Source organism: Hippocampus zosterae, chromosome 7, assembly GCF_025434085.1.
Source record: "Hippocampus zosterae strain Florida chromosome 7, ASM2543408v3, whole genome shotgun sequence".
In the NCBI taxonomy this organism is placed as follows: domain Eukaryota; kingdom Metazoa; phylum Chordata; class Actinopteri; order Syngnathiformes; family Syngnathidae; genus Hippocampus; species Hippocampus zosterae.
Genome location: NC_067457.1, coordinates 4923145 through 4949862, shown reverse-complemented (window position 1 = coordinate 4949862; position 26718 = coordinate 4923145). Strand labels below are relative to the sequence as shown.

The 26718-nt window shown below is 44.3% G+C and overlaps 5 protein-coding genes, 1 long non-coding RNA gene and 1 other non-coding gene across 12 annotated transcripts; 3 read left to right on the top strand and 4 right to left on the bottom strand.

Annotated features, from left to right (window-relative positions):
* Window positions 1–58: 58 nt before the first annotated feature.
* Window positions 59–2195, bottom strand: vps25 (vacuolar protein sorting 25 homolog). Of its 2 annotated transcripts, none has more exons than XM_052069960.1 (6): window positions 1909–2185; window positions 1248–1393; window positions 1108–1161; window positions 943–1031; window positions 597–672; window positions 59–504 (listed from the first exon to the last, which is right to left on the bottom strand). In XM_052069960.1, the coding sequence occupies exons 1-6, from the start codon at window positions 1953–1955 to the stop codon at window positions 392–394; spliced, it is 525 nt and encodes a 174-aa protein (XP_051925920.1). In that variant the 5' UTR covers window positions 1956–2185; the 3' UTR covers window positions 59–391. The 2 variants fall into 2 exon arrangements, with proteins under 2 accessions (XP_051925920.1, XP_051925921.1); XM_052069961.1 differs by lacking the exon at window positions 59–504 and adding an exon at window positions 771–834 and having other exon boundaries at window positions 1909–2195.
* A 1030-nt stretch (window positions 2196–3225) lies between these two features.
* LOC127605080 (kelch domain-containing protein 1-like) lies at window positions 3226–8548 on the top strand. Its single transcript, XM_052072663.1, has 14 exons — window positions 3226–3318; window positions 3423–3537; window positions 4101–4171; window positions 4452–4569; window positions 4695–4807; window positions 4912–5002; window positions 5127–5225; window positions 5345–5419; window positions 5518–5576; window positions 5649–5761; window positions 6368–6440; window positions 7005–7089; window positions 7716–7795; window positions 8082–8548. The coding sequence occupies exons 2-14, from the start codon at window positions 3439–3441 to the stop codon at window positions 8209–8211; spliced, it is 1206 nt and encodes a 401-aa protein (XP_051928623.1). The 5' UTR covers window positions 3226–3318; window positions 3423–3438; the 3' UTR covers window positions 8212–8548.
* On the bottom strand, window positions 8344–12488 carry LOC127605083 (LIM and SH3 domain protein 1-like). 2 transcript variants are annotated; one of them, XM_052072670.1, is made up of 7 exons: window positions 12320–12488; window positions 11446–11540; window positions 11270–11354; window positions 10660–10767; window positions 9431–9500; window positions 9255–9334; window positions 8344–8855 (listed from the first exon to the last, which is right to left on the bottom strand). In XM_052072670.1, the coding sequence occupies exons 1-7, from the start codon at window positions 12386–12388 to the stop codon at window positions 8682–8684; spliced, it is 681 nt and encodes a 226-aa protein (XP_051928630.1). In that variant the 5' UTR covers window positions 12389–12488; the 3' UTR covers window positions 8344–8681. The 2 variants fall into 2 exon arrangements, with proteins under 2 accessions (XP_051928630.1, XP_051928631.1); XM_052072671.1 differs by having other exon boundaries at window positions 9255–9331.
* A 464-nt stretch (window positions 12489–12952) lies between these two features.
* trnac-gca (transfer RNA cysteine (anticodon GCA)) lies at window positions 12953–13024 on the top strand. The gene has a single exon. It is a non-coding gene; the product is annotated as a tRNA-Cys (tRNA).
* Window positions 13025–13702: 678 nt separating this feature from the next.
* On the bottom strand, window positions 13703–20600 carry plxdc1 (plexin domain containing 1). 2 transcript variants are annotated; one of them, XM_052072661.1, is made up of 13 exons: window positions 20256–20600; window positions 16965–17098; window positions 15968–16108; window positions 15826–15895; window positions 15534–15656; window positions 15329–15447; window positions 15150–15255; window positions 14975–15070; window positions 14835–14916; window positions 14711–14771; window positions 14514–14637; window positions 14279–14427; window positions 13703–14199 (listed from the first exon to the last, which is right to left on the bottom strand). In XM_052072661.1, exons 1-13 carry the CDS (start codon window positions 20323–20325, stop codon window positions 14074–14076), a joined length of 1401 nt encoding a protein of 466 aa, XP_051928621.1. In that variant the 5' UTR covers window positions 20326–20600; the 3' UTR covers window positions 13703–14073. The 2 variants fall into 2 exon arrangements, with proteins under 2 accessions (XP_051928621.1, XP_051928620.1); XM_052072660.1 differs by having other exon boundaries at window positions 15968–16111; window positions 20256–20599.
* Window positions 17698–20216, bottom strand: LOC127605086 (uncharacterized). The gene is made up of 3 exons (XR_007963451.1): window positions 19413–20216; window positions 18317–19155; window positions 17698–18279 (listed from the first exon to the last, which is right to left on the bottom strand). It is a non-coding gene; the product is annotated as an uncharacterized LOC127605086 (long non-coding RNA).
* Window positions 20601–20715: 115 nt separating the features above from the next.
* LOC127605082 (dickkopf-related protein 3-like) lies at window positions 20716–26692 on the top strand. Of its 3 annotated transcripts, none has more exons than XM_052072667.1 (6): window positions 20716–20945; window positions 21374–21573; window positions 24454–24595; window positions 24678–24852; window positions 25030–25231; window positions 26459–26692. In XM_052072667.1, exons 2-6 carry the CDS (start codon window positions 21470–21472, stop codon window positions 26544–26546), a joined length of 711 nt encoding a protein of 236 aa, XP_051928627.1. In that variant the 5' UTR covers window positions 20716–20945; window positions 21374–21469; the 3' UTR covers window positions 26547–26692. The 3 variants fall into 3 exon arrangements, with proteins under 3 accessions (XP_051928627.1, XP_051928628.1, XP_051928629.1); XM_052072668.1 differs by lacking the exon at window positions 26459–26692 and adding an exon at window positions 25497–25791; XM_052072669.1 differs by lacking the exons at window positions 20716–20945; window positions 21374–21573 and having other exon boundaries at window positions 24109–24595.
* The last annotated feature ends 26 nt before the right edge of the window (window positions 26693–26718 follow it).

Genomic DNA, 26718 nt, shown 5'->3' with positions numbered 1-26718 from the left:
CTTAATGTTTTGGCCCGGAATGTTTTCTGCACACATGCAAGTACCAAACCAAGTCCAATTTATCAAAGTAGTCACATTTATTTATTTGTACACATGATATGAGGGGAAATGGTTGATTGTGGATTATTTCTCGGATAGTGTCACATTAAAACTGTCCTCTAAAATTGTTATTAATAACAAACTGGGCTGAGCTGATTCAGCAGCATTTGTTCAAGTGTCACTTACATGCCTCTTTGCAAGACGATTTTCAGACACAATTTTTTAACTTGTCAAATTACCTCAAAATGACTGAAAAGATTCTGGTAACAATATAATAATAATAAAACAGATGCAGCGGCAGGCAATGACAACAACAGCGGGGTATCCTCCGCTAAATAATAATCTCTCGTCCTCAAAAGAATTTGACGCCTTTGCCGTCGTCCATGGTGATGAGCTCGGCTTTGCCTTCCGTTTGCAGTGTCTGCAGTGAGCGGAGCAGCATCCACTCTTCCAAGCCATGAAACTCTGACCAACATGCAAAAAGAGAAAATGTGAAACAAGTGTGGCTTGTGGCGGACGTAGGGCGTGCACGGGAAAGGCTGGCGACAAAACCGTACCTTCGCCCTCTGTGTCGTCACCGTTAGAGAGCTCGTACAGCGTGAAGACAGTGTTGTTCATTCCGTTTTTCGATACCTACGACAATAAAAACGGCAATCATTATTTGTAAGTATTTTTCTAAATTTCTAATGTAGGGCACACATACATAAGCAACCATCCGCGCTCACACTCACACTGTAGGACGATCTGGAGTGTTCCATCAACCTGCCATGCATGTTTTTGGAATACAAGTGCAAACTGGAGTACCCGGAAATGACAGTTACTTCTTTCAAAGGTTCAAAATTTTGGGGAATCTATTAATCTGGAAAAAACAGCTCATGTGTATACAGAAAGTGTGTTCCTCACCCATTGATACATCAGCTTGCCCCATTCCTCAGGCCGCCTCCACATCACTAAGCATCTTGACTTGTTCTTGTCCAGCCATTCCAGATTCCCTGATCACCACAAATGCACACGGTCATTAAAAAAAGACAAACAAACAACCAAAAAAACCATTCTGGTTTACCTTACCTTTTTTCCTCAACTCCTCAAACACGACTTGAATTGCTTCCATGGACAGTTTTCCTGCCATTCGGTTAAGGAGGTCAGAAAGAATCTTACGGGACATACACAAGGTTGTCGTGGTTTTCATTGAGCTTTTGAGAGGATACGTTTAATCTTGCGGTTGTTGAAGACGGGGCTCTCCTGTGCCTCCATCACGTCCAGAGTGTACAGCTTTTGATGGCGGCAGTAAGTCAGCGCCAGCGAACACCACGCCGCCAGCTGCTTCTGTCTGGTGTCAACATTGGGTTGAAGCCTGCACACAACAATTTAAAAAAACAATAAGAATATAAGACATAGGATGACACTTACGAAGCATAGTACAAAATAGATAGTTCAATGGATAAGATTTAAAAGTTAATTAAAACAAATAACTGTACACTAAACATAAATTGACACCTCTCCCCAACTCGAAACAGATTTCAAAGGATGGCCATCTTGATAAATTGCAGGCTGATAACATAGTAGCGAAGCTTTCTGCCCAGAGGGCACACATACAGCTTCATGAGTCATTTGAGTGTTGTTGTTGTTGTTTTTTTAAGAAAATATCACATATCTGTCATGTATGAAATCAAACAGAACCGCAATAACATTGAATTTTGGAAGAGACACTAAATTGAGCAAATCTACTTCCTTAGCATTTCGGCAAAGGAGACGGTTAATATGACACTAAACAGTCAAAAACCAAACACTTGAAATGGACAACAGGTTGAAATAGAGGTTTGTTATTTATTTTACCATGTTTAAATAATGGCTTAAAGGTGAACTCACGTGAAAAACGGAGGAAAATTATACTGCCACGGCCACTCGAAACTCATTGCAGCGGATGCTGTGAGAAGCACGTCCCACCACAAAAAGATTCCGACAAATCATAAGCGCACATAAATCAATGTACGGACAATGATACACACATTTTATTATATTCAGTAACACTACGTGATTGTTTGATAATTTATAGATAATATATCACAATCCCATTTCAATTATAGTTAATTTAGACACAATTCGTTACTCTGTTAGCACCGATTGAATTAAAATCACTGAATTGGGCGTTCGGAAGCGCGTCCGTCAACGAAATGGTTCCGATCGACTTGACACGGAACGTAAAGCCTCACGTTTACAGCGAAATATTTTTTGTACAATAATTTGTAGTTTACTTGCAGTTCAATTTTAAGTGGTGGAACAGCTAAATAAATAACTTTTAAAAATACCAAATTAAATATCATCTTTCGAAAGTCTTCATGCTCCATTTTAGGTCGAACACACTATGGTTGGATAGTAGTGATGGGATTTTCGGCTCCTTTCGGTGATCCGGTTCATTTGGATCGGCTCATTTGGCTCTCAAACGGGTCTTTTAACTTTAGCTTTCCTTTTAAATATTTGACAAATTTAGCATACATTTGGATAAATGACTCGGTAAACTAACTATTGCACTCTACTGACTGCAAATAGCAACAATTATCAAGCAAATAAATGGCTTTTTACTCATTTGATTGAACAATAAAAAGGCTCCAAACAATAAACAAGCAACAAAATTAAACTTCAACCAACAACAATCAAACATGCTGCATCATAACAAAAATAGTGAGTATTAATTGCAACAGCAGCAGTGAACAAAACAAATATAAGCTACTCCTTGCTTTATCTTAACAAACAAGCTACTCCTTGCTTCATTTTAAATTTGCAGTCAACAAAACTAAATACTTCAACTTGGAATACTTCTATTTGTCCAGTCTCTGACGGGACAGAAAAATACGCCGTACATGATTTTAAATGATTAAAAAACGTATAAAATACGGGGGAAGCCACAGACAGACAGTCTGTGAGAGAGAGAGCGAGAGAGACAGAGAGAGAGCGAGAGAGAGAGAGAGAGAGAGAGAGAGAGAAAGTGTGTGTGTGTGTGAGAGAGAGAGAGAGAGAGAGAGAGAGAGAGAGCGAGCGAGAGAGAGAGAGAGAGAGAGAAAGTGTGTGTGTGTGTGTGTGTGTGAGAGAGAGAGAGAGAGAGAGAGAGAGAGAGAGAGAGAGAGAGAGAGAGAGAGAGAGAGAGAGAGAGAGAGAGAGAGAGAGAGAGAAGGAAAATGACAGAGCCTGTTCTTTGCACCGGCTCGTTCGCGACCGACACATCATTATCGCGCAGGTGAAAAGCTGCACTAACGAGAAGTGGAAGCGGGAAGGAAGAGTGTGAGCAGCAAGAAAAACATTTACAAGACCTCCTCCAGACTGTCCTCTTCGCCCCTTTCCCTTTTTGTTTAGTATTTTATTTTTACACTTTTATCGACTTTTAGGCTAACGGGAAGCGGGATGGCGAGGGTGCCGGCGTCGACGAAGGAGCTGGAGAGGAGCACCCACACCGCGTTCGTTCACGGCGACAACACGCTGTACGTGTGGGGGGGCTTCCAGGTAGGACAAAACTCTACGAAAAAGTCGTTTCGACGCACAAAATAACCCAGAAACAAATTATTTATTAATCTAAATTGAGTGTTTTGTTAGTTCATTGACTTTTGGGTGACAGTCTGTTAGTTTCACATTACGATTGTTACTGTATAATCTAGCAGAATCAGAATCATCTTTATTGGCCAAGTATGTAGAACACACAACGATATAACGCTGCATTAGTATTTACTGTTTAACAGGCAGGGTCGTAGGCCTCTTTTCAGAGGTGGTGATGTGCGAATTGTTAATTGGTAATCCAACTGGAATGAGCAAATGCTCATCTTCACGTATTTACATGATTGCATTCACGTCAGGCATCTAATTAACACTACAATATGATTTTACCAAAAGTAGGAGTGATAGCATCTTAACAGATTATTACAGTTTCTAATTGGTAGCAATATAGTGTTTGAAAATGCTCAAGACTTCGGGTCTGGAAGGCTATGCATGATGATAACTTGTACAGTAATTCTATGCTGGACATCAGTGTGGTTTCGCATTCAAAATGTGTTTGCGTGTTTTCTTTACAGGTCTGCGCCAATGAGGAAATCACACTCCCCAGCGACGAGATTTGGCTCTGTGACTTGGACAGTGGCAAATGGTAAAAAAAAAATCATAAACAAGGACACTGTGACCTCCTTACTTGTTGGATGATTAAACACTCGAAGAAGGATGTCAAACTTTTTCACCGAGGACCCCATCCGGAAAAAAGGAAGGGAGAGAGACCAGTTGTTGTGCCAGCTCTATATAAATCGAGTCCAGTTATTTATGAAAAATGCAAAAGCTAATTCAATATGCTGTCGGTCCCCATAATTGAAGCACTTTCCCAAATTTTTAAATAAGTTTAGTAAATGTCAGCCCCCAACTCTTCATTGCACCAGGCAGCGCCGGGAAATGGGCGGAGAAACACCCCCTCTCCTGGTGGGCTTCTGTGGCTCCTACGTCAACGGCTCACTCTACGTCTTTGCGGGATACGACGGCCAAACTTACAGCAACCAAGTGTGTGGGGCTTTGCCTTTATTTCTCCTGATACCAAGAAAACTCTCCAGCAATTTCTTTTTCTGAGCATCAACCTCCAACAGAAATAATAGATTTTTCAAATTTTTTTGGTGCCATTTGTGTAGATGTTCAGTGTAGACCTCACGCAACATTGCTACTTGTGGAAGAAGGTGCTGACCACCAAAGGAACAACGCCCTCCCCGAGGAATAAACACAGCTGCTGGGTGCATGGAGACAGGTGCGAAATGACAGCTAAGTGACAGTGGTTGGTGTGAAGACAAAATGGCAAGTGTTTTTTGTTTGTTTTAAAAGAAATTGTTTTTGTGTTGTCCTTGGGGGCAGGTTGATCTACTTTGGAGGCTACGTTTGCAAAACCCTCCGGGAGGCGAGAAACTTGGAGTCGACAAACTTCATAATCGAAGAGATGAACTGGGTAAAGTCTCGTCGTGGTAACAATTTTTCCTCATGTTATCAATTTCAGCAGCTCGTCTTCTGTATGTAATCGGCGGCCACAACATTAGGTATGTTAAAATATTTCTCCTCATCTGTCCGTTTAGCTCACTATCGGTGACGTCTTGTTTCGCTGCTGGGGCTGGCACAACGAAGTCGACGTCTTTAACACGTTCACCGCTACCTGGAGCGTGCCTGAGACGAAGGTTTGCCTCCACTTTTGCTTTTAGCAACTAGGCTGGTCCTTTCAAAAAAATGCAGAGAAGGTTGATGGTGGGCCAACTCGACACCAACAAAAAATCTAATTCTCTTCTTTCCTGTTCAGGGTCAGCCCCCACTCCCCCGAGGCTGCCACGCCAGCGCTGTGGTGGGCAACAGGGGTTACGTCTGCGGAGGCGTGGTAAGTGATCATTTTTAGATGCTCCGCTTCCTCTTTTAACCTCTTTCCTGTCTTATCTCGCCTCCCCCACCTCGACCCTCCCTTTCAATATGCTGCAGGAAAGTGCTGAGTTGGACATGTACTGCTTGGACCTGGATGTGTGGCACTGGACTCAAATGTAAGCTCCACTTGCCTATTGTGTGTAAAATGTCGTGGATTAACATCCTCCGCTTGTCTCCTTGCGCTCCAGTGCGGCCTTGTCATGCCGAGTGCCGCCGGGCCGTTCCATGCACACCTTGACACTCAACGCAGATCACAGCCTCTTCGTATTTGGCGGTCTGGGCTTAGACGGGGAAACACTCAGTAGGTGTTGTTCAATGTTTGTTTACAAGCAGTGTGGCTGTTCGGTTCAGCACACCCGCACAGAAAAATAGCTGGACTGAAATTCTTTTAAATATATTAAAATGTCAGAAGTGTAAAATGAGAGACTTTGGGGGGTGAATTATAGTATAAAGATTTGTTTAAACCATCTTGACAGAATAGTTTGAATCGTATGATAAAAATTCAATTTGTCAAAGGTATCAATACATTCCTGAATTTAGAAATGTTTCCAAAAGTTGGGTGGTTGAAGTTTTTAAGTTGGAATGATTTGAATTGAGGTGGAAAAAAAATTGAAATTTAAATATTTTTATGGGAATTACAGGAATGTCTAAATTAAATTAAATCTAAATTAGCTGAAGCAGTCTTGATGGGTTGAGCAATGTGGAAGTAAAAAAAAAAAAGTTGGTGAAATAATGCCTCTAAAGAATTTAGGCGCAGAATCCCATATGTTGTATGAATGCTCTTTTGCATGCGTCCACGTGCGCCAGCGCTCAAATGCAATCTTGTTATGCATCTTACAGCTGTGCGCAAGGTTGAATGTCACATTCCGGAACCGCTTGTCTTTTAATCTTTATTTTGTCATTCCAGATGACTCCTGGCAGTTCGATACACTGGCGAGAGAGTGGCGCGAGACAACTCACACGCACAGCGACAAGCCCAGGTAGCCACATCATAAAACAGATAAATAATTTGTAAAGGTGTTTTTCTTTTTGTTGCTTTTTCTCAAAGGCTGCCCTAAGGCCAAGATGTTTCATAATGTTCAAATAGAGCAGTGCCTGTATCGACATGACCTCGTGATCCACCCATTCCGCAGTGCGCATGCAATTGGAAAAGTGGGCGGAGCCAAAACCTGTTGCCTTGAGTTGTTGTCATCATATTTCCAAGGACATGAGCCCTCTGTAACACCTGCAAGATTCCCCACCCTCCATCGTTGGCCAAATATGTTTAAAATGTGAGCGGTCCTGGCTGACGGTCCCCAAAAGTCAGATTACATCGGATGGCGAATCCAAAAGGCCAACAATGTCCGCCATGCTGTGCTGAGCCACACATGCCAATTTTTGGACCAATATTCAGATGTTTGCAAGTGCTGTTCTTGTCTCTTGTGTTTACATTGTGAGCTCAATGCTGCACTTCCTGTTTGACAAGTACCAATCCATCTGCCAAATATGATCGACTGGGTTGTCTAACTCAGATTCTAATCTTTCTAACATTCTCCCCCATGCAGGGTGTGTCACACTGCCTGCCTGGGGAGCGACAATGATGTAATCATATTCGGGGGGAGCAGCAACTTGTCCATCGCAATGGATTCGGTATGGGACTTTTTTCGGGAGGAGGGGCTGGGGGGTGACAACAATGGTTTTCTTGAAGGATACGGGAATGTTGCACAGCTTTAATATGTCACTAAGTGGTTGAAGAACCCAAAGGTCAAATGAGCTCACAAAAGCCGCTTTTTCAACTCATTTTTGAGCATTTAGGACTTTGTGCTTCGTACTCCCCAGAACTGAAAAGTTCCAATTGGATATGTTGAGAGCTGCAGACTTTACCTCAAAGCCTCCTGCAGTGATTTATGCCCTGGAACCAAACACTGTGGTCCTCCCAATGGCTCCCGTTGTACTCTGCAGGGTCGTCTTTTGGCCCACATAAATTAGCCTGCAGCTGAATTTAGACAATGTTTCCTGTGGTACAAGCACATGGCCCGCCCCGAATTTCCTGTACCTAGAAAGTACAGTGAACTCCCATTTAGGGCAGGATAACAGCTAGCCCAGCACACAAACGGCATAAAATTAAAAAACTCACTTATTGGCATGACACGTCAGGGCATTTATGCAAAATAAGCTACACAAGCCACGCTGCCCACTCTTCATGTGTCCCGATACTTTTGTCCAAGCAATGTGTTTACTCGACGTATGTGTATACATGACATCTCATTGTCCAGATCACCATGCTGACGTGTCCATCGCAGACTCACAGCGGTGATGTGTTGATCATCCAGACACAGCCGTACCCACTCTTCAGGTACCGGCACCGTGTGGGCAGGGCTCGTGTTTTTACTTATTCACGTGTGTGCGGCCGTCACACATGTTAAGAAGGTTATGTTGCTAGCTATTTATACAGCCCAACACACATGCTTTAGAGGTAATGAGCTTTTCTTGAACATGCTGGGTGCCTGTGGTGATGAGTAACCTTTCTTGTAGCTGATGTCGGCTTTAATACCGTCACAAGATTTATTTTTTTTTAACGTCAATGTCCTCCGACGTGAGAACGTGGTATGTACCGGGTAAAAGTTTCTTCTGTCCTACAGGTTGTGCGAGGACTTCCTGGGTAGCAACTCCGAGGTCTTCTCACAACACCTCCATAGGCTGCCGGCCAAACTGCGTGCCAAAATCTACAAGAGGATCTCCTTCTTCTCAAAGTCGCTTGCACCCACTTGAAGAGCATCGACCCTGTGCTCCCCCCACCCCCCTCCGGTGACATGAGCCAGTTGCTAACGTTACAGTTTGTTTGCAAGGGTTCAAAAACCATGCTGCTTTATGCTTTTTAACGCACACAACAAAAAACATCACTTTGTAAGTAAAGGTCTTGTTTTAATGTAAAAGTCATATTGAGAGAATTTTTATCTACACACGTGGAGTGTTTTTGAAATGTTTTGAATAAAGTTATTGATTTTGTTATAAGTCTCCATTTTTCTTAGAATTTTATTATTACTGTGTAAATTTATAAGATGTCAAAACAGATCAGTCTTGATGACAACTCCCCCCCCCCCCCCCCCCCTCATAGAACCAAGGTACACAAATTTGGAGTGTACCTTTGTGACACGTGACGGCGTGAACGTGAAGGCACACCAGACGGCGAGTATTGAAAATGGCTCCTTCCAAGTAAACATAAGTGAGTAAAATCTTTTTCACACAGGCCTCACGTAGTTGGCGGGCAGCATTCCCCGCTGGCCCGTGCGCTGGTTGCTGCCAAATAGCCAGCCCTCATCGATGAACTCCACGTCGCCGATGAGGTCGCCCTCCTGCAGGGAGACCTCATCTGGCTCCCCTGCCGTGTAGCTGTACAAGGCCTGGTAGCGCTTCTGTGTTGGAACAGAGACTTGAGTAAGAACTTTTATATATTTTTTGCATGGGTGGGCATGCGTTTGAAAGTTTTGTTCTTGAAAAGTACATGTGGGCCAGGTCATTGTAGAGGAGGTTAAAATTCAATGACTCGTGCTGAATTTCAATTACAGGAAATGTAAAAATTAACAGATTTATAGAAAAAAATAAAGATGTTTATTTTAACAGCCGCGCTCATTTTTAAATGGAGCTGTATCCTGCAATTAATCAACTTCAAAAGAATTAAATGTAAATTCAATTGTTATTTGGGTGGAAATGTTTGCATTCTTTTAGTTTATTATGAATTTTTAATTTACATGTTTTTATCACGAGTTGTGCTCATAATTGTGAGAAAAAAAACAAAGGTGTAATGTCCTCACCCCTGCACCAGATGGCGCTACAGGCACAGCGCACACCTGTACATCTGCTTGGTTGTTTCTCGCCTGACTCGTCGACTCTTCTTCACAGATGAGGAAAAAAAGACACCAGAGACATGAATATCCCCATTTTCTTTTTCGGATACGCGAATGAATTTTAAAATAAGATGTTGTGTCACCTTGCCTATTTTCCGGAGGCGGTGCGTCACTTCTTACTTTGCTGCGCTCAAAGTCTTCGTGGTACTTGATCTGCACACAAGATGGCGACAAATATCGAGTCCACGAATTGAGCACTAATGAGTGTAACTTTCAAGAGGCTTAAATGGACAACTCCGGTTTTTTGTTTTTCCTCCCCTCCCCGGGGAAGTAAATCATTCGTTCACATACTTGAGATGATTTGAGTCAAATGCAAACAAGAGCTGCATATTTCCCACAGAACCTCCAACAAAACGTACTTTTTTGTGTTTTTAAATTGTGACATACAATTTGTATTTTTCACAATATGGAGCGTGAGAACCGACCCCAAGTGACCTTGGGCGAGAGGTGAGGTAAACACTGAACACTTTGCTTGTCAGCCAATTACAGGTACAAGAATATAGCTTAATTTAAAAATATATACTGTATATATTTTGTGCTAGTAGTCCATCCTGTTATGTGAGCTTGTGTATGGGTCTCTGACATTTTAAAACATTGATCAGATGTTAAGAAAAAACACCCTGTTCCCTACTTTAGTCATGCCAACGAATATAAGCAAAGCTTCGGTGGAATAATCTTGATTTGTGCAGTTTATAGTCTCTTCCTGTGTTTGCGTACATATGTGTTTTTTGTGTGTGGAATGTGTGTGTCTGTGTGTGTGTGTGAGAGAGACAGCGAGCGGATGTTCACTGGGTGTCCACAGCTGAGATGTTTTGACCATATAGGGCCGCCTCTTTGTGCACAGCAAAATGACTGAAATGTTCCTCGCTTGGATTTGCTTCAGAGGACTGGTGTTGCTTGTGTAAGTGCCGCCTGCTTCACTTGAACTCCGCATACTCCTTAGTCCTCACTGCATTGTGTAAATATTGAATCAAAGCACACAGTCACACTATTACAAGGAGATTTAATTGGACTTGTTGCGTTAATTGAAATAAAAGTATTTGTCAGCCTCCGCTATTCCCCCGCCCATTAGCCTCTCAGAATCCATTTTTGACTCATTTGAGTTTGTTTTGAGAGTTGAGAAAATCCTCCTCGTCCTCCTGACTGTGCTTTACTGAACTACATCCTCGTTTTCAGTCATGTTGTTAGTGGAAGCAGTGAACATCGGGAAGGTTTTTAACTATGGAAGCTGTGAAATTAAAAAAAAAATCATCCTGAGCTAGTTCATTTAGATCTGCGCTTCTATCTAGATCGCGACGGTTGCGTTTCTTACGTCGCTGATTTGCTCTTGCGTCTTCTTCAGCCTCTGCATCTCCGGCGTGTCTACCACCACGCTGAAACCTTTGCCCTTGTTCTTCTCAAACTCCTCCTTGTAGAGGGCCTAAAAAGTCAAATGTGCAGCCTTTACAGCAAATTAGCGTACTGTAGCATAAAAATGAAGGTTGTTGCGTAAACTGCAGCTCATTAATGGTGTTTTACAATTCACATTTGAGGGGAACAGAGCTCCAATCAGACAAATAAAATGTCCTCAAATAAAACAAGCGGTGCGTGTGCCTGCGCAAATATGACAAAATTAACCAAAGCCAAGAGACTTATGTGACAGTCGCAGATGCTGTGCTGTAGGCGTGAGTCATGTTGTGGCTATGAGGAATATTTGCAGGCTGTGAGAGCTGCGCTGCAGGGACTTTTAAGGTTATAAACACAACAGCACTTGCTGCTGCTTCTTAGTTCATACCAGGAATGGATTAAAAAAAAAACAACAAAAACACTTATTATGATGCTCATTTAGAATTTCCCCTCAACCTGACCCATCCCCGTTATCGCTGCTAACTGTATTGCATGTATATTCGTGTATTTTTTATTTCTCCCCTTTTTAGCCTTACCTGGCTGTTGAGCATGCTCTGCTGCTTGAGACGCAGGTTCTCGGGAGTGTCGGCCACAATGGTGAAGGAGGTTTTGGGATAGTGCCTTTTTGTTTAGTTTTTTAAAAGAGGTAAGCATCAGACACACCTTATGAGATTGTGTCACATGTTTCTGGAGTTTCTCAGTTAAAACTTACATGCTGCAGTAAGGCCGCTTGTTGAAGCCTTTGTAATTGTTCATGCTCAGCGCCATCTTGCACACCTCGCAGCTGAAACAGCCTTTGTGCCAGTACTACACACACACACACACACACACACATACGCATTAAAGCTGATTCTCATGATAATTTGACATATATCAAATTATTTTCACCCTCAATGCATTACAATTTTAGAATGAGTATTGTTTTGTTGTGTGGTATTTCTTTACATGAGGTGGGCAGCCTGCACCCTGTGGGTTCCAAGCTGCTCGCCTGCTGTTCTCAAGGCAAGTAAAACATGAGGAACTGTTATAAAATCAAGAACAAACAACAAAGTACTCATTGAATAGCAATCAACTGTACACATTTTAATCTAAGGAGTACGGCCTCCAGAAGGGGACCTCTTCTTGGTTTCTATGTATGAGGAGGAGGAGGAAGTGGCCTGTCATGGTCAATTTAAATAACACTTTGCGATGAATTGTTCAAACATCACCGGTAGTCTGCACATCGTCTAAACACGGTCCTTTTTGTTTGACTTTTTAGAGTGCAACATAAACTTTGCTTCCATCAATTCACATTCCTCAAATCACTTGCCACATTTGGTCTCTTTCTACCCAACAATGGAAGCAACACAGTACAGGTATTTGCAATGAGGCAGTGTGATATGACACCGATTTTTTTTCTATTTGGGGGGGTCCAAACACAAGTTTTGCTTTTTGCTTTTTTTTGTGTGTGTGATGGAAAACATTTTTTCCCTGGCCCAAAAATAAACAAAGGAAAAACATACTTGCATCTGTTTTTTCTTCTCTATATCCTAAACACAACCCCCCCCTTTTTTTTTATTTTCATAGGGAAAAAAAATCCACTGTACCTTATCGAGGCAGTTGATTTTCTCCGTTGGGTAAACTGGTTTTGTGCATCTCCCACATGGCGGATTCATTCTCCCCCTCCACAGATAAAGGCGAAGCAGTCGCAAGAGGTGTGGGAGATGAATGGACCGAGCTGGTCACACGTGTTTAATACACCCACGTGACGTCGCAAGTAGGGGGTGTCTACGTTCGGTGCGGTCATTTTTTAAGCGATTACACTGCGTTGAGCTAGGGGCAGGAAAATGAGAGATCCTGATTGCTACCGGAAGTTATTTTGCGTAAATGACGGTCTGATAAAGCATTTTACTGCAGCAGAGGCGTTCACATGTTCAAGTAAACACACTAGAGACGACTCCTTACCTAACTGCTTAAAATGGATGTCCAGTACTGTATATTTATTGCACACGTTGGTTAATGCGTGTCCAGTCTCAATGATTTGGCGCCATCTGCTGGACTCATGTCGAATTGCAAACCAGACAAGGTCGATTCAAAAGATACCAAGGTGCCCTCTGTGCATGTCTTTACAGAGTACTCTTAACTTAAATGTACTTGTAGATACCTTTACATAATAAGTGCACTTAACTATTGTAATGGGCTTTAGGACAAGTACTTTGTATTACAACAGCATACCATACGGGGGTATAGCTCAGTGGTAGAGCATTTGACTGCAGATCAAGAGGTCCCCGGTTCAAATCCGGGTGCCCCCTCTTTTCTCTACCTTTTTAAATATTTATTGAGATTACATTAAATTCTGTCCTTGAAGTTACGTAATATTATTAAGAGTATATTGTGTTAATGTTTCTTTCAAAAAGATTTGGAAGTGCAGACATCACCGAAAACCTATTGAAATCTTTCTCCCCTTTGACAGCCTCGGATTGTCCATCCGCTGCGCCTTGTGCTCCTGTCCGCAAGATAATTGAAAACTCTGACTGAGGTGACTTTTTACTCTTCAATAGCATCTTAAAACACACCGCTTTTGTTCGCCTTGAATAGAAAGCAGGACTTTAGACGTGATCACAGCTGGCTAACATGCTGAGCAAAAACCTTTGCTCGAGCATGAACAACTAACGTCTCCTACGACGACGACTTGCACCGAAACACATTTTTTGGTGGTATACGCTGATAAATATAGACGAACGCAATAATTTATGTATGCAATCATGCTTAATTTCAAGTTTGCTCCACGATAATGCAGAAACTTTTGTCACGATGACTGTACAAGCGTTTGATCAAACCTTTTTCCAACGTCAAGGACGAAAGTGACGTTTGCAGAGAGGGGAAGTAGACAAAACACGTCCATAAATTCACAATCCGTCAGAATTCATATTTTTATACATGCGTTCTAATTGTTAAACACATACTACTAGGGGAGAGGGAGGCAGCAGTAAGTTAACTCTCTGAAATAAATTTTTAATAAAAGACATTTAAACATGAAAAATAAAACCACAGAAAGGATGTTAGTTTCTTAACAATCATTAGTTATTATCACCATAGTAATATAATGCAACAACACATATCTCTCTGTTTCCAGACAAAGACTGATTTAAAAACACAGATTGGAAGCGTATCACACATTATGAAGGACCTGTCCATTGACATTTTTTTAAATTGGGTATTTCTTCTTTTCACTTCAGTCCTTGCGGCATATGGTGCATGTGCGCAATGTCAAGCAGACGCTGAGAAGGCCGTGAACAGCCGCCGATGGTTGGTGAGTGGATTTTCTGTTCATCTGTTACTCTCCTCAAGATGGTTGCCTTCAGCAGCACTGTTCGGCCTCGATAAACCCTTCCTTCTCGTGACTCGTGAGCTCCACCTCGCCGTAGCCCGACGGGCAGTCCTGGTTGCGGAACTTCATGGCGGGCCAGTAGTTGTTGCTCCGTCGCTGCGGTAGACGCCAACAGTAAAGTCGTTACAGCCAAATATTTTTTAAAAATGAAAATACCTGTGATTTACGTTCTTACCTGCATGAGGTAGCAGGGCGGTGCCAACGTGGGGTGAGTGTTGATGTAGTAAACGGCCAGCAGGGTCAATGCCACCACCAGCACGAGAGCCCCCACCACGCCGGCGATGATGGCCGCATTCTCAGTCATCCTTGTGTGCTCTGGAGGCTCTGTTTTGGGGAGGATCAGCCATGTTTTCAATAGAAGCGCATCTAAAATGGAGGCATGGATTAGCAGTGATTCCTTATCAACTCACCCCCGGTGACCACATCATTGTGGAATTTGGCTGAAGATGACGTAGGAGTAGCTGATGAGTAGGAGGATGAGAGTGTCCAGTCTTCAGGTGACGCGGAGTAGTAGTCCTCACACGTGCCTTTAGCCTGAGCGCCATATGTAGCATGACCTCGCTGAGGAACATCGACATAGGGCGAGGTTTAAAAAAAAATCTCTCACCTCTTCAGGACAGTTGTAATCCAGCCACTCTTGTCGAAGGCGGTCGATCCCATCCGAGCATCTGAAACAGAAGCGGGAATTATTCTGGGTGGTTTCCCCATTTTGGGGACTTTTACAGTTGTACCTTTGGAGCGTGTTGCACCACCCGCATCCACTCGTCAGGTTGGAGCCCAAGCAGACATCACAGGATGTGTGTTGAAGACAAGCTGAAAGGCGAAACGAGTTAGCGGACGACAGTTTTTCCCTATCATGTTTAGTTCTTACTGGGCAGCGGCGTGAACTCGAATGCCGATCCGCTGACGATCATTGTGGTGTTGATTTCAACACGATGATACTCATAGATGGTCCTCTGCTTTGTATCTTAAAAGGCAACGGCATTCTGTAAGGTGACTCGCACACATTTTGAGTCGAGGGATATTACAGGAAGTTGAAAAATGACCTGCAGTCTGAGTCTGGACCGTCGGGATGTCCGCCATGAATGCGTCGGACATTCCCACTTTGACCGGATGCTCTGTGGAGTTAATCCTCTCTACCGGCACCGGGATCTGGATGACAACAGAAGCATTAGTTCTGAATCAAAGATGAATGTGGCTGTCCGGGGATGGGCAACAAACTCACCTCTCTGTAGTTGAAGACCACAGTTCCATTTCTGTACAGCACCGCCTGGAACGTGAAAGCTCCTTCGGTCTCTCGGTCCTTCAATTGCACTTTGTCCCACTGGATCACAAACAGATGACCTGGTGACAAGAAGAATTCAGCCTTTTTCCCCATCCTCTCTGGAGATTCCCAAACTCTACGGAGGTGCTCTGCTATCTGCGCTTACCATTATCCGAATACCTCACGGTGGAGTTGATGGAGAAACTGGGGTCAAAGTTGGCCATGAGGGGGGCAATGTATTGGGTAGCGGTCAGCATTCGGTGAGTAATCTCCCCCATGAAGATGAAACCTTGCGGGATAAGAAGGCTTATTTTCATTTGTAAGCTACGTTTACACCCATTGGATTGGTAAAACCTGAATGAGGTAAAGCGCCACTGATGAAAGGACAGCACATCTACCGATGCTAGCGGTGTTTGGTGTCTGAGGCAAAAGCACATATTTTAAGATCTGAAACTCACCACCAGTCGCGACGATAATTTGTCTCAAGTAATGCCCATAAAAGGGAAAATCAAAAGAAAGTGCCACCATCTGAAAAAAAGCCAAACACAGTCAGTGTAATGCTTTCAAAGTGTGGTTTTGCGTGTAGTTGCGACTCCTTACCGCCGCCTTCTGGTGTGCGTTGGACAGTATGCCATGGATTCGGACTTGGCTCTTGTGGAACGAGTCCAGGTCCACCCACAAATCTTGAGTGCGCCCGTCGTCCGGGCCGAAACTCTGCCAGCTGTAGTAGCGCTGTGAGTCCTCCTGCCGACAAACCGCAGCTCAACAGCAGTGGTGGGACCGGAAATCTTTTTTTTTACTGTTTGAAAGGAGATTTTTTTTTGCGGATGGTTACCGTAATTGACAGTACAAAAAAAAAGTTTTACTTTTTTGCTTAAATTTGAAACTTGTCAATTTGCTAGCCCTGTTTATTTTATACCTGTGCTTCCTAATTAGTTCAGAGAGTGCATACTTATGTCACCTCTGCTCAGCAGCGCCGCCTGGGGGTGTAATTCCAGCAATGCAAGCAGGTGGTGGTGCAACCGTCGATTTTATTGAGGCGCACCGTCGTTGGAGGTGTCCGAGAGCAAAAGTAGAACAGTTAGGCGCAGCGCCGCTGCACATGCAGCCAGCGACCCAATTTTTTTTTTGCCTCTTCATCAACACTTCGTGCAAGGGAGGAAGGTGGGGGCGGGTGGGCCGAAGGGTCTTCCTCGATGAGGAAGCATTCATTGGCATTGCAGCTGCATGATGGTTAAATCCCAACCCATCCCTTAAACAGCCACTTGGCCGTACAGTCGTCATCGGTGTCCAAGTGAGTCATTGGGAATGGTTCTTCACGTGTCAGCTGGCAGGACCTCTGCTCTCTTTTTCCATTTGGAGCAAAGGAAGGAACAGTGCAACACACTTGACGCTGCGTGAGGCGAGAGGCTACGTCATCACTTACCCACGGCTCTGACTAATTAATTTCATGCGAAAGCAGAAGGTGTCACGATCCCTCCCAACTGAACCGAAAAGCCCCGTTGGAACAAAGAAACTGTACGTGCACGCTACTTAACCCAATCGAGAGATATTTTATGGTGATGTGAGACAATAAGCAAACTTGTTGGCCCCTCACCACGATGTGGCTCATGTTTTCAGGCAGGAAGGTGATGTCCAGTCTTCCTCCCTGTGGCGGAGGAGCACTGCGGGCGCCTCTTGGCCTCTGGAGGCTGGAGGCGGACCTCTCTGGAGGCGTCCCGCTCTCTGAGTCTGCAACAAGTGGTGAACACTCGGGATGTCAAAAGTATCCCCTTCGATAAATGAATTCCATCTTGTGAGAAAGTTGACTTTAAAAAGGCATGAGAAGGGCTTTCAAGCAAGACTGACACCCTTGCTTGTGGTTACATCTGTTTTTTTTTTATTGCCGATGCGATTTTTCTTTTATTGCTTTATGCGTGGGCGTGTGTTATGCCCTCAGCCGAGTAAGAGATTATCGTAAAAAACAATTCCCTCATTAGAATTTGCCGACATGGAACGATTTGTTTCCAGAGTTGTTTTTGCTGCAAAAGTCCTTTATCCTCAACCTCGCTGGTGGTCTTTTTTTCACACTCGTGTTTGTCAGTTGGCTGCAGTGTTCAATTCCACCACAAGAGGGCACCATTAAGCCTGCAAGACAGCAAAATGTTTTCTTCTTCAGGGAGGCTTAACGGCAAGTAATTGAGATGACTGAAATTATTTTAAACTGTTTTGTGGATCACAGTTTCCATGATATTTTCAGTTTGCGCAATTGTAAACGTATTCGGGGTGGTATCGGTTACTCTGTCGTTGTTGCAGGACTCAGTCCCGATCCCCGGAAATAGTGGGCGATGACTGTATTTTCATGTCCAAGCGTAATAAACTTTCCGTGTTGACTCTGAGGGTCGTCTGGCCTCCTGCATGCGTGTGGGGGGGGTGAAAGTCCGGTGAAGAAAGGGGCGAAGTGGAGTTCAGGAGTGGGTCGGTCGGCCTTATGGGAAGAGCCTTGTCGACATGTGCTTGCCAGTGCACAACAACTTCAGTAAATAGCGAGAAAGGTTCCCGACGAGCGTCCTGTCGACATGCCGGTTTACTGTTTACAAGCAAGATTTTGTCTTCCGTTGAAGGTTAAATGGCGGTAATGCTCCCTTTCATCTGATTCCTGTTGACATCAAACCATGATGCTGCAGGTGGTAGCTCGTAGTTAGCCGCCGGTCAGTTAAGAAAACATTTACTGCACTACTGATGATGCATTATTATTATTATTTTAATATGTTTGGCTCAAGAATGAAAGATTTTAGTTTTCAAGATTTCTACTCGTGCAAGAGCCGCTGCTGTTGGTCACAGCTCACGCACTGACACTCATGCAGGCCCGCCTCTTAAAGGCCCCTAGCGAACACACAGATATAACACACAGATATATTTGTGTGTTATATCTGACACAGATGTAAAGTGTTATCTTTAACATTTCACAATTGCAATTTTCGAGGTGCGTTCAAATCCCTTTTCCGGTTTATGTTTCATAAAATGTGTTGGAGCGGTAAAAGCATTCATCAGTCTTGTTTTATTGACATTGAAACAAGTATCATTTTCAGGTCTCTCTTAAAAGGCCGCGCATGCGTTTTTAAAATACGGAAAGAAAAGCGGCGCCAAGTTTCTGGTCTGAAACAAAAGCTGATGTATTTTCCGGCTGTTTGGAAGTGCGCAACTCAGAGGATGACAAATACATTTGCGCTTAGAGGAGGTGAAGTGAAGGCTTTTGACGGCACTCAAAGAAAAAAACGTGTGAAGAGCATTTAAGGTTTTTCCGAATGGAAAAAAATAAGATTGTAATCAGGCTTGAACGCGGTCGGAGCAAGAGTAGTGCGCTCGGTAATGTACAAAGTGATATTGCGCTGTAAAGAGGGGGTGATGTGTGTTACAAGATGTCCAGAGGTGCTCTTGGCGTGGGCTGAAGCCACAAAAACACCCAGAGTACTGGCAGCTCAAGTCATAACAAGGACAAACTGTAACTTGGAAAGGAGCTTGAAATGTCTGTTGTACTCGGGTGATGGATTTAGTCTGTTTTCTTTACTTTTTTTTGTTTTTGACTTGCAAATAACTGTGAACAACGCATGGCTATTTTGGTTCCCTTTTACACGTTTCACAACAGGATATCATTTCACTGGGTTTGAAAAAAAAATGTCATGTGGTCTAGACTGATGAGAAATGGAATCTAGAATTGCCAGACCAGTTAATTTTTTATTATCTTGAGAAATGAAACGTTGCAAGGTTAGTGTTCGGGTTTAGGCGATTGATTGAAAAGGCTAATGCTTTTCTATTGTCAGAAGTTGTCAGGTTACTCTCGACAAGATGTCCTCCATTGTTGTCAAACTTCTTTTGTTGCCGTTATTGCCGCAATATTGAGTTAGCATAAGCCCATTTTCTTCCTTTTAACCCAGGCTTTCACAATCTAGCTTGTGTTTTCAAGAAGACTCAAATGTTGACCGTTCTGAATCCTACATTTTTTTTTTTGTGTGTGTGTGTTGGGAGTCCAAGAAATTTAATTTTCAACATTTTCGTGCGGTACATGGAAGAGGTGGAAAAGTTTTGAAAAAAATCGCTTTAACTCTTTCAGGGCCAGCGTTAACGGACAGCTTGTCATGTTGTCAGGTTCGGTTCGGTTGGAGCACTTGGCGATAATGGAGGTAATGATCTGTGAAATTTGCAAATCAGGCTTTTTAGGTCATCTGTGTCCCCCTTGGAAGTAGACATGCGTCAGTCTTTGCAGGAACGGTCCAATGTTTGACACTGCCAAGTAAACAGTGGTGATCTAATAACCTGCTTTTGATGGATCTGTCATCAATTTTTATTTTCTAAATTTTTTTAAAAGCAATTTGTTAGAAACAGGATTCCGATGCATATTTTGTTGTTGACATGGATGGACAGAAGAGCTTCGATGGAGTGTTGCTGGTTAAAGTGATGGCGGGGCATCACGGGGTAGGCCGGAGGAAAAAAGTGGAGCATCACGGATTTGTTGGAGGAGGAGTAGAAGAAGAAGAACGGGGTCTGGCTAAAAATACAGCCTCTCCAAGGAGAACAGAAATACATACTGTACATGCACACGGGAAGGGACGTAAGTAGTACACAGGGCGGTCCTGCCATCTGAGATGCAAAAAATGTGACATTTTAGATTGATGAGATGAATCATGCTTGAATGGATGAACTTGAGGACTGCAAATTCCAAATTCATGTTTCTAGACCTCGAAACTTCGCATTTGGGTTTAAAAACAATCCACAGCTTGAACTTATGATGACTTAGCTGAGGGGAAAAAAAAAGCTTTCTCACTTGAATCCGATTTGACAAAAACATCTCATTCTTGGAGAATGAGATGTTTTGGTGAGGGGGATCAGGGGGTGTGGGGGGGCTTACCTTCATGAGTCCACAGGGTCCCCAGCTGGGCCTGGAGGAGACAGACGAGGAGAAGCCCGCCGAGCTCCATGTCCAGTCGCCTCGTCGTCAGTCCCTGCTCGCTCGCTCGCCCCAACTTCCACTCCGCTGCGCTCGTCGGCCCCCCTCCCCGCCCCTGGACCCCCCACCCCGCGCTCACTTTCCCTCACCGCGGCCAAGGTTTTCACTGTTGCAGCTCTGCTCCGAGCTCCCCTCAAAGGAACATCTGGGACGGCGGCTCCATGACAGCGGGAGGGTTTGACAAAACAGCTTGAGTGAGGAGACTGCCCTCTCCCTCTCTCTCTCTCTCTTTTTCTCTCTCCGCGCAGCTCTCTCACTGGCTGTTTGCGAGAGGAGGAAATATTTAGTCTTTTTTTTTTCTTCCTCAGAGCAAAGTGAGCCCAAAAAATGAGAAGTTTGGGAGGGCCTAACTCCCGCTCCCCCTTGTGTGAAGTGAATCACACGTGATGTTTTGGAAGCCAAAAAAAATCACATGGACTGTGATGGAGCCCACCTGTAAACAAACAGGATTGGTCACAAATTCAAAGCCTGGATTTCTCCAAGTTTTTCAATCCATGGACCCCCTTAAGGAGAGAAATTTTGATGAGCGCCTCACAATCTAAAGGCCAATTAAAAATGACTCTCACTGCGCCCCCTTAATTGCCATGGCAGGTATTTTTTTTGTTTCAACGAAAATATGTGACGCATTTTCATAAATAGGAAGTTCAATTCAATATTTATCCACAGTTGCACGCTGACCTGCACCTCTTCCACTAAGATGGCTGCGAACAAGAGAGGAGCGAGTTTACCAAAGTGCAGTCACTGTTGCAAACAGAGCCATTCGGTGGCTATCTTTAGAAACTTTTTTTCCGACTGCTCAAGCATCTATTTTGCAATAAAGCAACCGCGAAGAAACAGACAACACGGGGTGCAATCATTTTCACATCGCTTTGGGTATGACGAGAAAGCAGAATGCAATCACGCAGTCGAGTGCGCTGAGCATTGCCAAAAACATGGTGCCAATTTCTTTCTTTCATTCTTTCAACGATTGATTTCAACAGCCTCGATTGATTTTGGGGTTCTCCCTTCTTGTTCCACAGCTGGGATCAAACCGGGGTCCATCTGGTTCAAGTCAAGCCAAATCTTGAAAGGCGAGGCCCGATGTACTGAAAACCCACTGGAAGCGCATCATCTGCATGTTCCGGAGAAGACAGTGGTTTTGGTCTTGGAAGGGCGGTCCCACAGCAATCGGAGGTTCTGTGGCACATCCTGGCATCTCTTTGCCGACCACACCCAGCAGGTAACGTCTGCCATTTTGGTTTGGAGAAAATTTCATCCTGGGTCTTGTGAAGTGTCCTAATGATGACTTGTGCGTTTTAGTCCGAGAAAAGCGGCGCCATGTGAGGTTTGGTACCTTGCTCAAGCGACCCCCCGCGCATCACTCCGGCAACCACCCTCTGCAGCGATCTTCGTCTGTAAGTTATGCCTCTTCGGTTGCGAGCTAAATCAATGGAAGGTCTTTGCGGGGTTTGGCGCCTTACAACTGACCTTGATGGAAGTCTGGTTGAATCGCCACAACGAACTGCATCTTGTCCTTTTTGCCCTCTTGCCATTTCCCTTCACTGGCGTTCCAATCTTGGTGCTGGAGAATGACGTGGGGGGGCTGTTTCCCATTACGGCGGGAATCACACTGGCCTTTCTTGTCCCAATTGGAAACAGGCTATGGAGCAACCTCAAGCCTACTGAGACAAAAGACAGCACCCTTAAATAAAAGACAGGTTGGGTCCACCAAAGAGGCCCCCTCTGACATTGACATACAGTACAGGCACACCTTTAAATATTTTGTGTACATGTTTCATGTGGTTCTTCTGAATACTTGAGCGGCGATGGCTCATCTAGGCAAGAACCAATTCATACCGTACTGATGAGAAACCAAACGTTTCCGCCGAAAACTAAAACGGATTGATTTTCTTTTCTTTGTGGTCAACTTTTTTTTTCCCGTTGCTTTCCTTTTAACGACACATCTGAAGAGTATCACGTCAGTTCACCGACAATTAAAAAGCCCGTCTTAAAAAGTCAACTGAAAGTTGATTCACATCAACGTACACGAATGCATTCGTGAAATCATAGTAGAGTAAATGGTCATTACTATATCATTAATATAATACAAAAAAAGATCTGCGATAACTGATTATAGTTACCGAGTAAAAAAAAAAAAAGTGTGCTTTTAGTCTAAATAGTGCAACGATGTCCAAATGTGCATTGTTTTGGTTTGCAGGGTGGCTAAGGGGGTGAAACTCTTTCTCAGTCCCCTCGCCCGCCCGCCCCCATTCATGGCTCCCTGTGGGGGGTCAAGGTCCATTACAATGGGCAAAAATCACCCTGAAGAGTTTTTTTTTGTTACTGCCCCCCGCAACCACCACGATCACGCCACCCCGCTGTCACATGTTTATTGAGAAAAGGGAGCACGTTCATTAGGGAGGTCATTAGCTGAGTCACAAACACTGGGGCCATGGAGGTGGGGGAGGCGGGTGGTGTACTACGCCATGTTGAGACACTTATCTGCCGGCTAAACAAATACAAGCGGGGGGCCTGTTTTGGTGTTACTACAAATTGACGACCCGAATACTGTGCTCGGGTAGCGTGACAAGAGGAGGGAGTCGATGATGATGATGATGTCGTCGTTGTTGTTAATACGAATGTCCAAACGCGTGTACACCTACAAAACATTTGTGCTGTTACTAGTTTGGTTGCAATCAACAAGAATTGCAACGTTTCCGTCATGGCGGCAATTTTTGCATATTGGCGATGGGTCCGGTTGTGGCCATTGTGTCCTCTAATTGAGCAGCAATTACGTGATTAGTCTGTGTTAAGCATGTTTGGAGAAAAGGACTCAAGTGGCCGGTGCAGGATAGCGATCAACACTGTTTGCCGCAAGCGATATGCAAATGAGCCTCTGGACTTATCCCGGTATCTGTCTCTGGGGGAAAGTACTGAATGTTAATCAACTGTTAGCAGACAATTAGTTTTTTAAATTTTATTCTCATCTCCCAAAAATGTTACCTTACTGCTCACATCATGTACATTGCAAAAATCCAGTTAAAACAGAAACAACTGCTTCCTTCACATAATTGCTCAGTTGCCGGCCATCATTTATTCCAGTGGAGTTCTTCACCGGCCCGACTCGGTACAACACGAGAGGTGTCCGACTCTAAATTCGGATTTGTCTGTCCGCCGTTAAAACCCCCCCGAAAGATTGCTGAAAAAGCGCCACTATCGTAGGGGGTGCGCCCGATGAACCGCGAGAGAGCGCGGGAACACAGTTTATGACATGAAGTCCTGAAAAAAAATGGTTTCTCGCTATTGTGCATCATTAAACAAACCAAAATCGCAGCACATCATTTTAGGAAAGCACAACATCAATATTGCAGTCAGTCAGCTTTCTCAGAAAGTCTCACCTCACTCGCATTTCTCTCCTTGATACGGAAGTGCAACGGCAATTCATTTTCTTCCTTTTCAGAAAGCGCAACATCAATAATTGGTCTTCTTTTCAGGAAACGAAGGATGCAGAGAAGTGCAATTTAGGAATTAAGTAATTTGGAATTGCTTTGCCAAGAAAAATGATTCAGAAAAAACGTCAGCCCCACTTACCCCACGCCCCCTCCCCATTAACACCCCACACGCCCCCCCCTGAGAACTAATAGCTGATGGTAATTACATTTAATGAGATCAGGGGGTCGTCTGTAGGGTGCACTCCTGCAAATTGCTCTCGGCATGGGGTCTGAGGTGGTGGTGGTGGGGGGGGTGCTTGTGGGCCCCAAATTGTTTTTTTTTTGGGGGGGGGTATGCAGTGAAACACGCTGTTGTCAGCGCAGTTGGTGGGGGGGGGACGTCGGGCGGTGACTCTGCATCTTAGCTAATCCATTAACAACTAATTGTCTCCTCCTCCCTTACGACTTGGACAAACAGCCCAGTGGGAGGGGGTCCTGGGGAGGTTACCGGTAGGGGGGGTTGAGCTGTAGCCTTATAAAAGTGGAAGAGGAGCCCCAGTCACTGTCACTTGCTGACGTTCGGATTTTTGCAACGGCCGCTGAGACGCCAGACCACAAGTCGTAAAACTCGTCTCGGTGTCGTCTCGACCTCGCTCCCTTTGTTTAATTTTGTCGGCCATGTTGCCCAGCGTGTGGATGGCGAGCCTGTGTCTGTGCTTCACACGGGCCGAGGCGCACATTTGGGCGTGGATGCTCAACATGCCGCACAGTCCGCCCAAAGATGGGGCCGTGGCGCTACGGGACGGGGCGCCCCCTGCCAGAGCCACCACGGTAAGACTTATTTCTTACAGTATTTTCTAACCTCATGTCAAGATTGACAAAAAGACCCTTGACGTGTGACTCTTGTCCACAGGCGGCGTGTGACCACGACAGGGCTTGTGGGCGAGGTTTCTCCTGTGACCGTCACTTTGGCCTGTGCGTGCCCCTCCGCGGGGAGGGGTACTACTGCCGCAGGGACGCCCAGTGCGTGCGGGGCCTCAGCTGCATGTTTGGCAAGTGCCACCGCAGCGTTCCCAATGGGCAAGAGGGTAAGTGACCATTTTCATTTCATTTGGCAACTGAAATGGAAAAAAAAAATTAAAAGGCCGGTAATTATATTTCATTTTTTATGAAAAAAAAATTCTGTTGGATTAAAAAACTGCCATTTACCCCCCCCAAAAAATGTTCATTACCAATTGAAAAGACGCAACTTTTTTTCCCCCCAGGCGCCCGATGCAAGTTGGACCGGGACTGCGGAGCATCTATGTGCTGCGCCCGCCACCACGGCGAGCGCGTGTGCAAGCGTCGGCTGATGCGCGGCGACGGATGCTACGTCCCCGACGGCGGCCTGGCGTTCAGCATCAACCAAATCTGTCCATGCGACGAAGGGCTGCTGTGTCGGGAGAATGTCGTCCCGCGGGGGAGAGAGTGAGTACTGCAACGTCCATCCATCCACCCCATCCATCCATCCATTTTATGATCCACTTATCCACGCTTATCAAGACGAGAATATTTCATTTAAAAACAAAACCAACGCAAAAAGGCCCTTGACTCCCATAAATCCTAAACCAAATATTTCACTTTTGGGGGATGGATAAAAAAAAAACATTAATCTCTTTTTTTCATCACTCTCATTTCTTACTCGTTCATTCTCATGTCATCGTGACCTAACTTCCACTTGGTTGTCTTCCAGGAGGGATTTTATTTCCCAGACAGAGCGCACAAACTGGACGTGCCAAGTTCCCGAACGCTAACACCAAGCTCAAGATGAAACGTTATTTATTAACTCCACTGTACAGGATAGTGTATATAAAAGTTGTTGTTCCCACCCCACATTGTTTTGATTGTTTCTTTTTTTTAATGTTTTTTTGACGTGAAGCACTACACTGACCTGTTGTCATAGTAACACGCGTCTGCTGTACTCCAAAAGAACCAATTAAAAAAAAAGTCCCATTATGAGTCACATTTTGGTCCTTCTTTTATTTTTTAGTTTCGATTCGATACGTGCTGTAACGCGAGCTGCCGTTCAATGCTATCGGCGCACCTCATTCAGATGTTAATCAGCTGCCGTTTGTAGCGAGACGCTCCCGTGCTCTTTCCAGTCAGATTCTCTTGTTTGAAGTGGGCCACAATATTAAGTACACACAGATGCAATGCAAAAAGATCAGAATGGTCAGATTTTGAAGACTGATGCTTCTTGATGTCTTGTGCACCATTTGGGCATTTTTAAAAAATTATTTTCTGTCACTCTTTAACAGCTTGGGGTACAAATGGTTTTCAGAAAATATGCACAAAAACAAATGATCATTTATATTATGTTTATATTTTATTTTGCTTCGAAGAATTTTCTATTGTCAGGAAAATGTCCTTTAATTTTTTCTGTTAAAAAAAACATTAAAATAATAAAACTGGCATTTAAATGGTTGAATCCCAAGAAATGTGTTTTGTCGTTTTGAGACTGGTTAGTTAGTCAGTCAGCCAGTTGGGCGCATCGTGAATTACTTGGTGTGCTGGTCTGTTGATAAGTCAGCTGATGGCTCATCAATTGGTATCATAGTCGGGAGTAGTTACTCGGTTTGTGGGTTAGTTTTGGAACACATTTTTTTCAATGCCATTCACCATGTTGAAGAAGCTTCTTTTTTGTTGTCAATGTAGTTGCTGCAGCAAAAGTGGCACCTTTCCATCAGGTCCATCCCGACAAAAAGCGTCGCAGCGGGCGTCCCGAGAGGCGCCGGTCATTTAAAAGTGAATGTCCGGGCAGCACAGAAGGCTTTTTGTCGACGGGGCCCCACAATGGAGGCTCTCCGGGTGGGAACTTTGGACCACCTCCGCCCGCGAGCGTACATCAAATGCTATCTCAGGGGGTCCTCATGAGGGTCCTCTGACAGCGCACAGGTAAACAAGCCTTTCCCGCC

Excerpts from the sequence above, each read along its gene's own strand:
- vps25 (XM_052069960.1), bottom strand. The coding sequence starts at position 1,955 with ATGAGTTTCGAGTGGCCGTGGCAGTATAATTTTCCTCCGTTTTTCAC. Across the intron at positions 1,394-1,908 it reads AATTTTCCTCCGTTTTTCAC|GCTTCAACCCAATGTTGACA; the intron begins GTGAGTTCACCT and ends TGTTGTGTGCAG. Across the intron at positions 505-596 it reads TGACGACACAGAGGGCGAAG|AGTTTCATGGCTTGGAAGAG; the intron begins GTACGGTTTTGT and ends CATGTTGGTCAG.
- LOC127605080 (XM_052072663.1), top strand. The coding sequence starts at position 3,439 with ATGGCGAGGGTGCCGGCGTCGACGAAGGAGCTGGAGAGGAGCACCCAC. Across the intron at positions 3,538-4,100 it reads ACGTGTGGGGGGGCTTCCAG|GTCTGCGCCAATGAGGAAAT; the intron begins GTAGGACAAAAC and ends TTTTCTTTACAG. Across the intron at positions 5,762-6,367 it reads CTTAGACGGGGAAACACTCA|ATGACTCCTGGCAGTTCGAT; the intron begins GTAGGTGTTGTT and ends TTGTCATTCCAG.
- LOC127605083 (XM_052072670.1), bottom strand. The coding sequence starts at position 12,388 with ATGAATCCGCCATGTGGGAGATGCACAAAACCAGTTTACCCAACGGAG. Across the intron at positions 10,768-11,269 it reads AGAGCATGCTCAACAGCCAG|GCCCTCTACAAGGAGGAGTT; the intron begins GTAAGGCTAAAA and ends TTGACTTTTTAG. Across the intron at positions 9,335-9,430 it reads GCCTCCGGAAAATAGGCAAG|AAGAGTCGACGAGTCAGGCG; the intron begins GTGACACAACAT and ends TCATCTGTGAAG.
- plxdc1 (XM_052072660.1), bottom strand. The coding sequence starts at position 20,325 with ATGGAGCTCGGCGGGCTTCTCCTCGTCTGTCTCCTCCAGGCCCAGCTG. Across the intron at positions 15,256-15,328 it reads TGGTCTTCAACTACAGAGAG|ATCCCGGTGCCGGTAGAGAG; the intron begins GTGAGTTTGTTG and ends GTTGTCATCCAG. Across the intron at positions 14,917-14,974 it reads CGAGTTCACGCCGCTGCCCA|CTTGTCTTCAACACACATCC; the intron begins GTAAGAACTAAA and ends TTCGCCTTTCAG.
- LOC127605082 (XM_052072667.1), top strand. The coding sequence starts at position 21,470 with ATGTTCCGGAGAAGACAGTGGTTTTGGTCTTGGAAGGGCGGTCCCACA. Across the intron at positions 21,574-24,453 it reads TTGCCGACCACACCCAGCAG|CGTGTGGATGGCGAGCCTGT; the intron begins GTAACGTCTGCC and ends CATGTTGCCCAG. Across the intron at positions 24,596-24,677 it reads CCCCTGCCAGAGCCACCACG|GCGGCGTGTGACCACGACAG; the intron begins GTAAGACTTATT and ends TCTTGTCCACAG.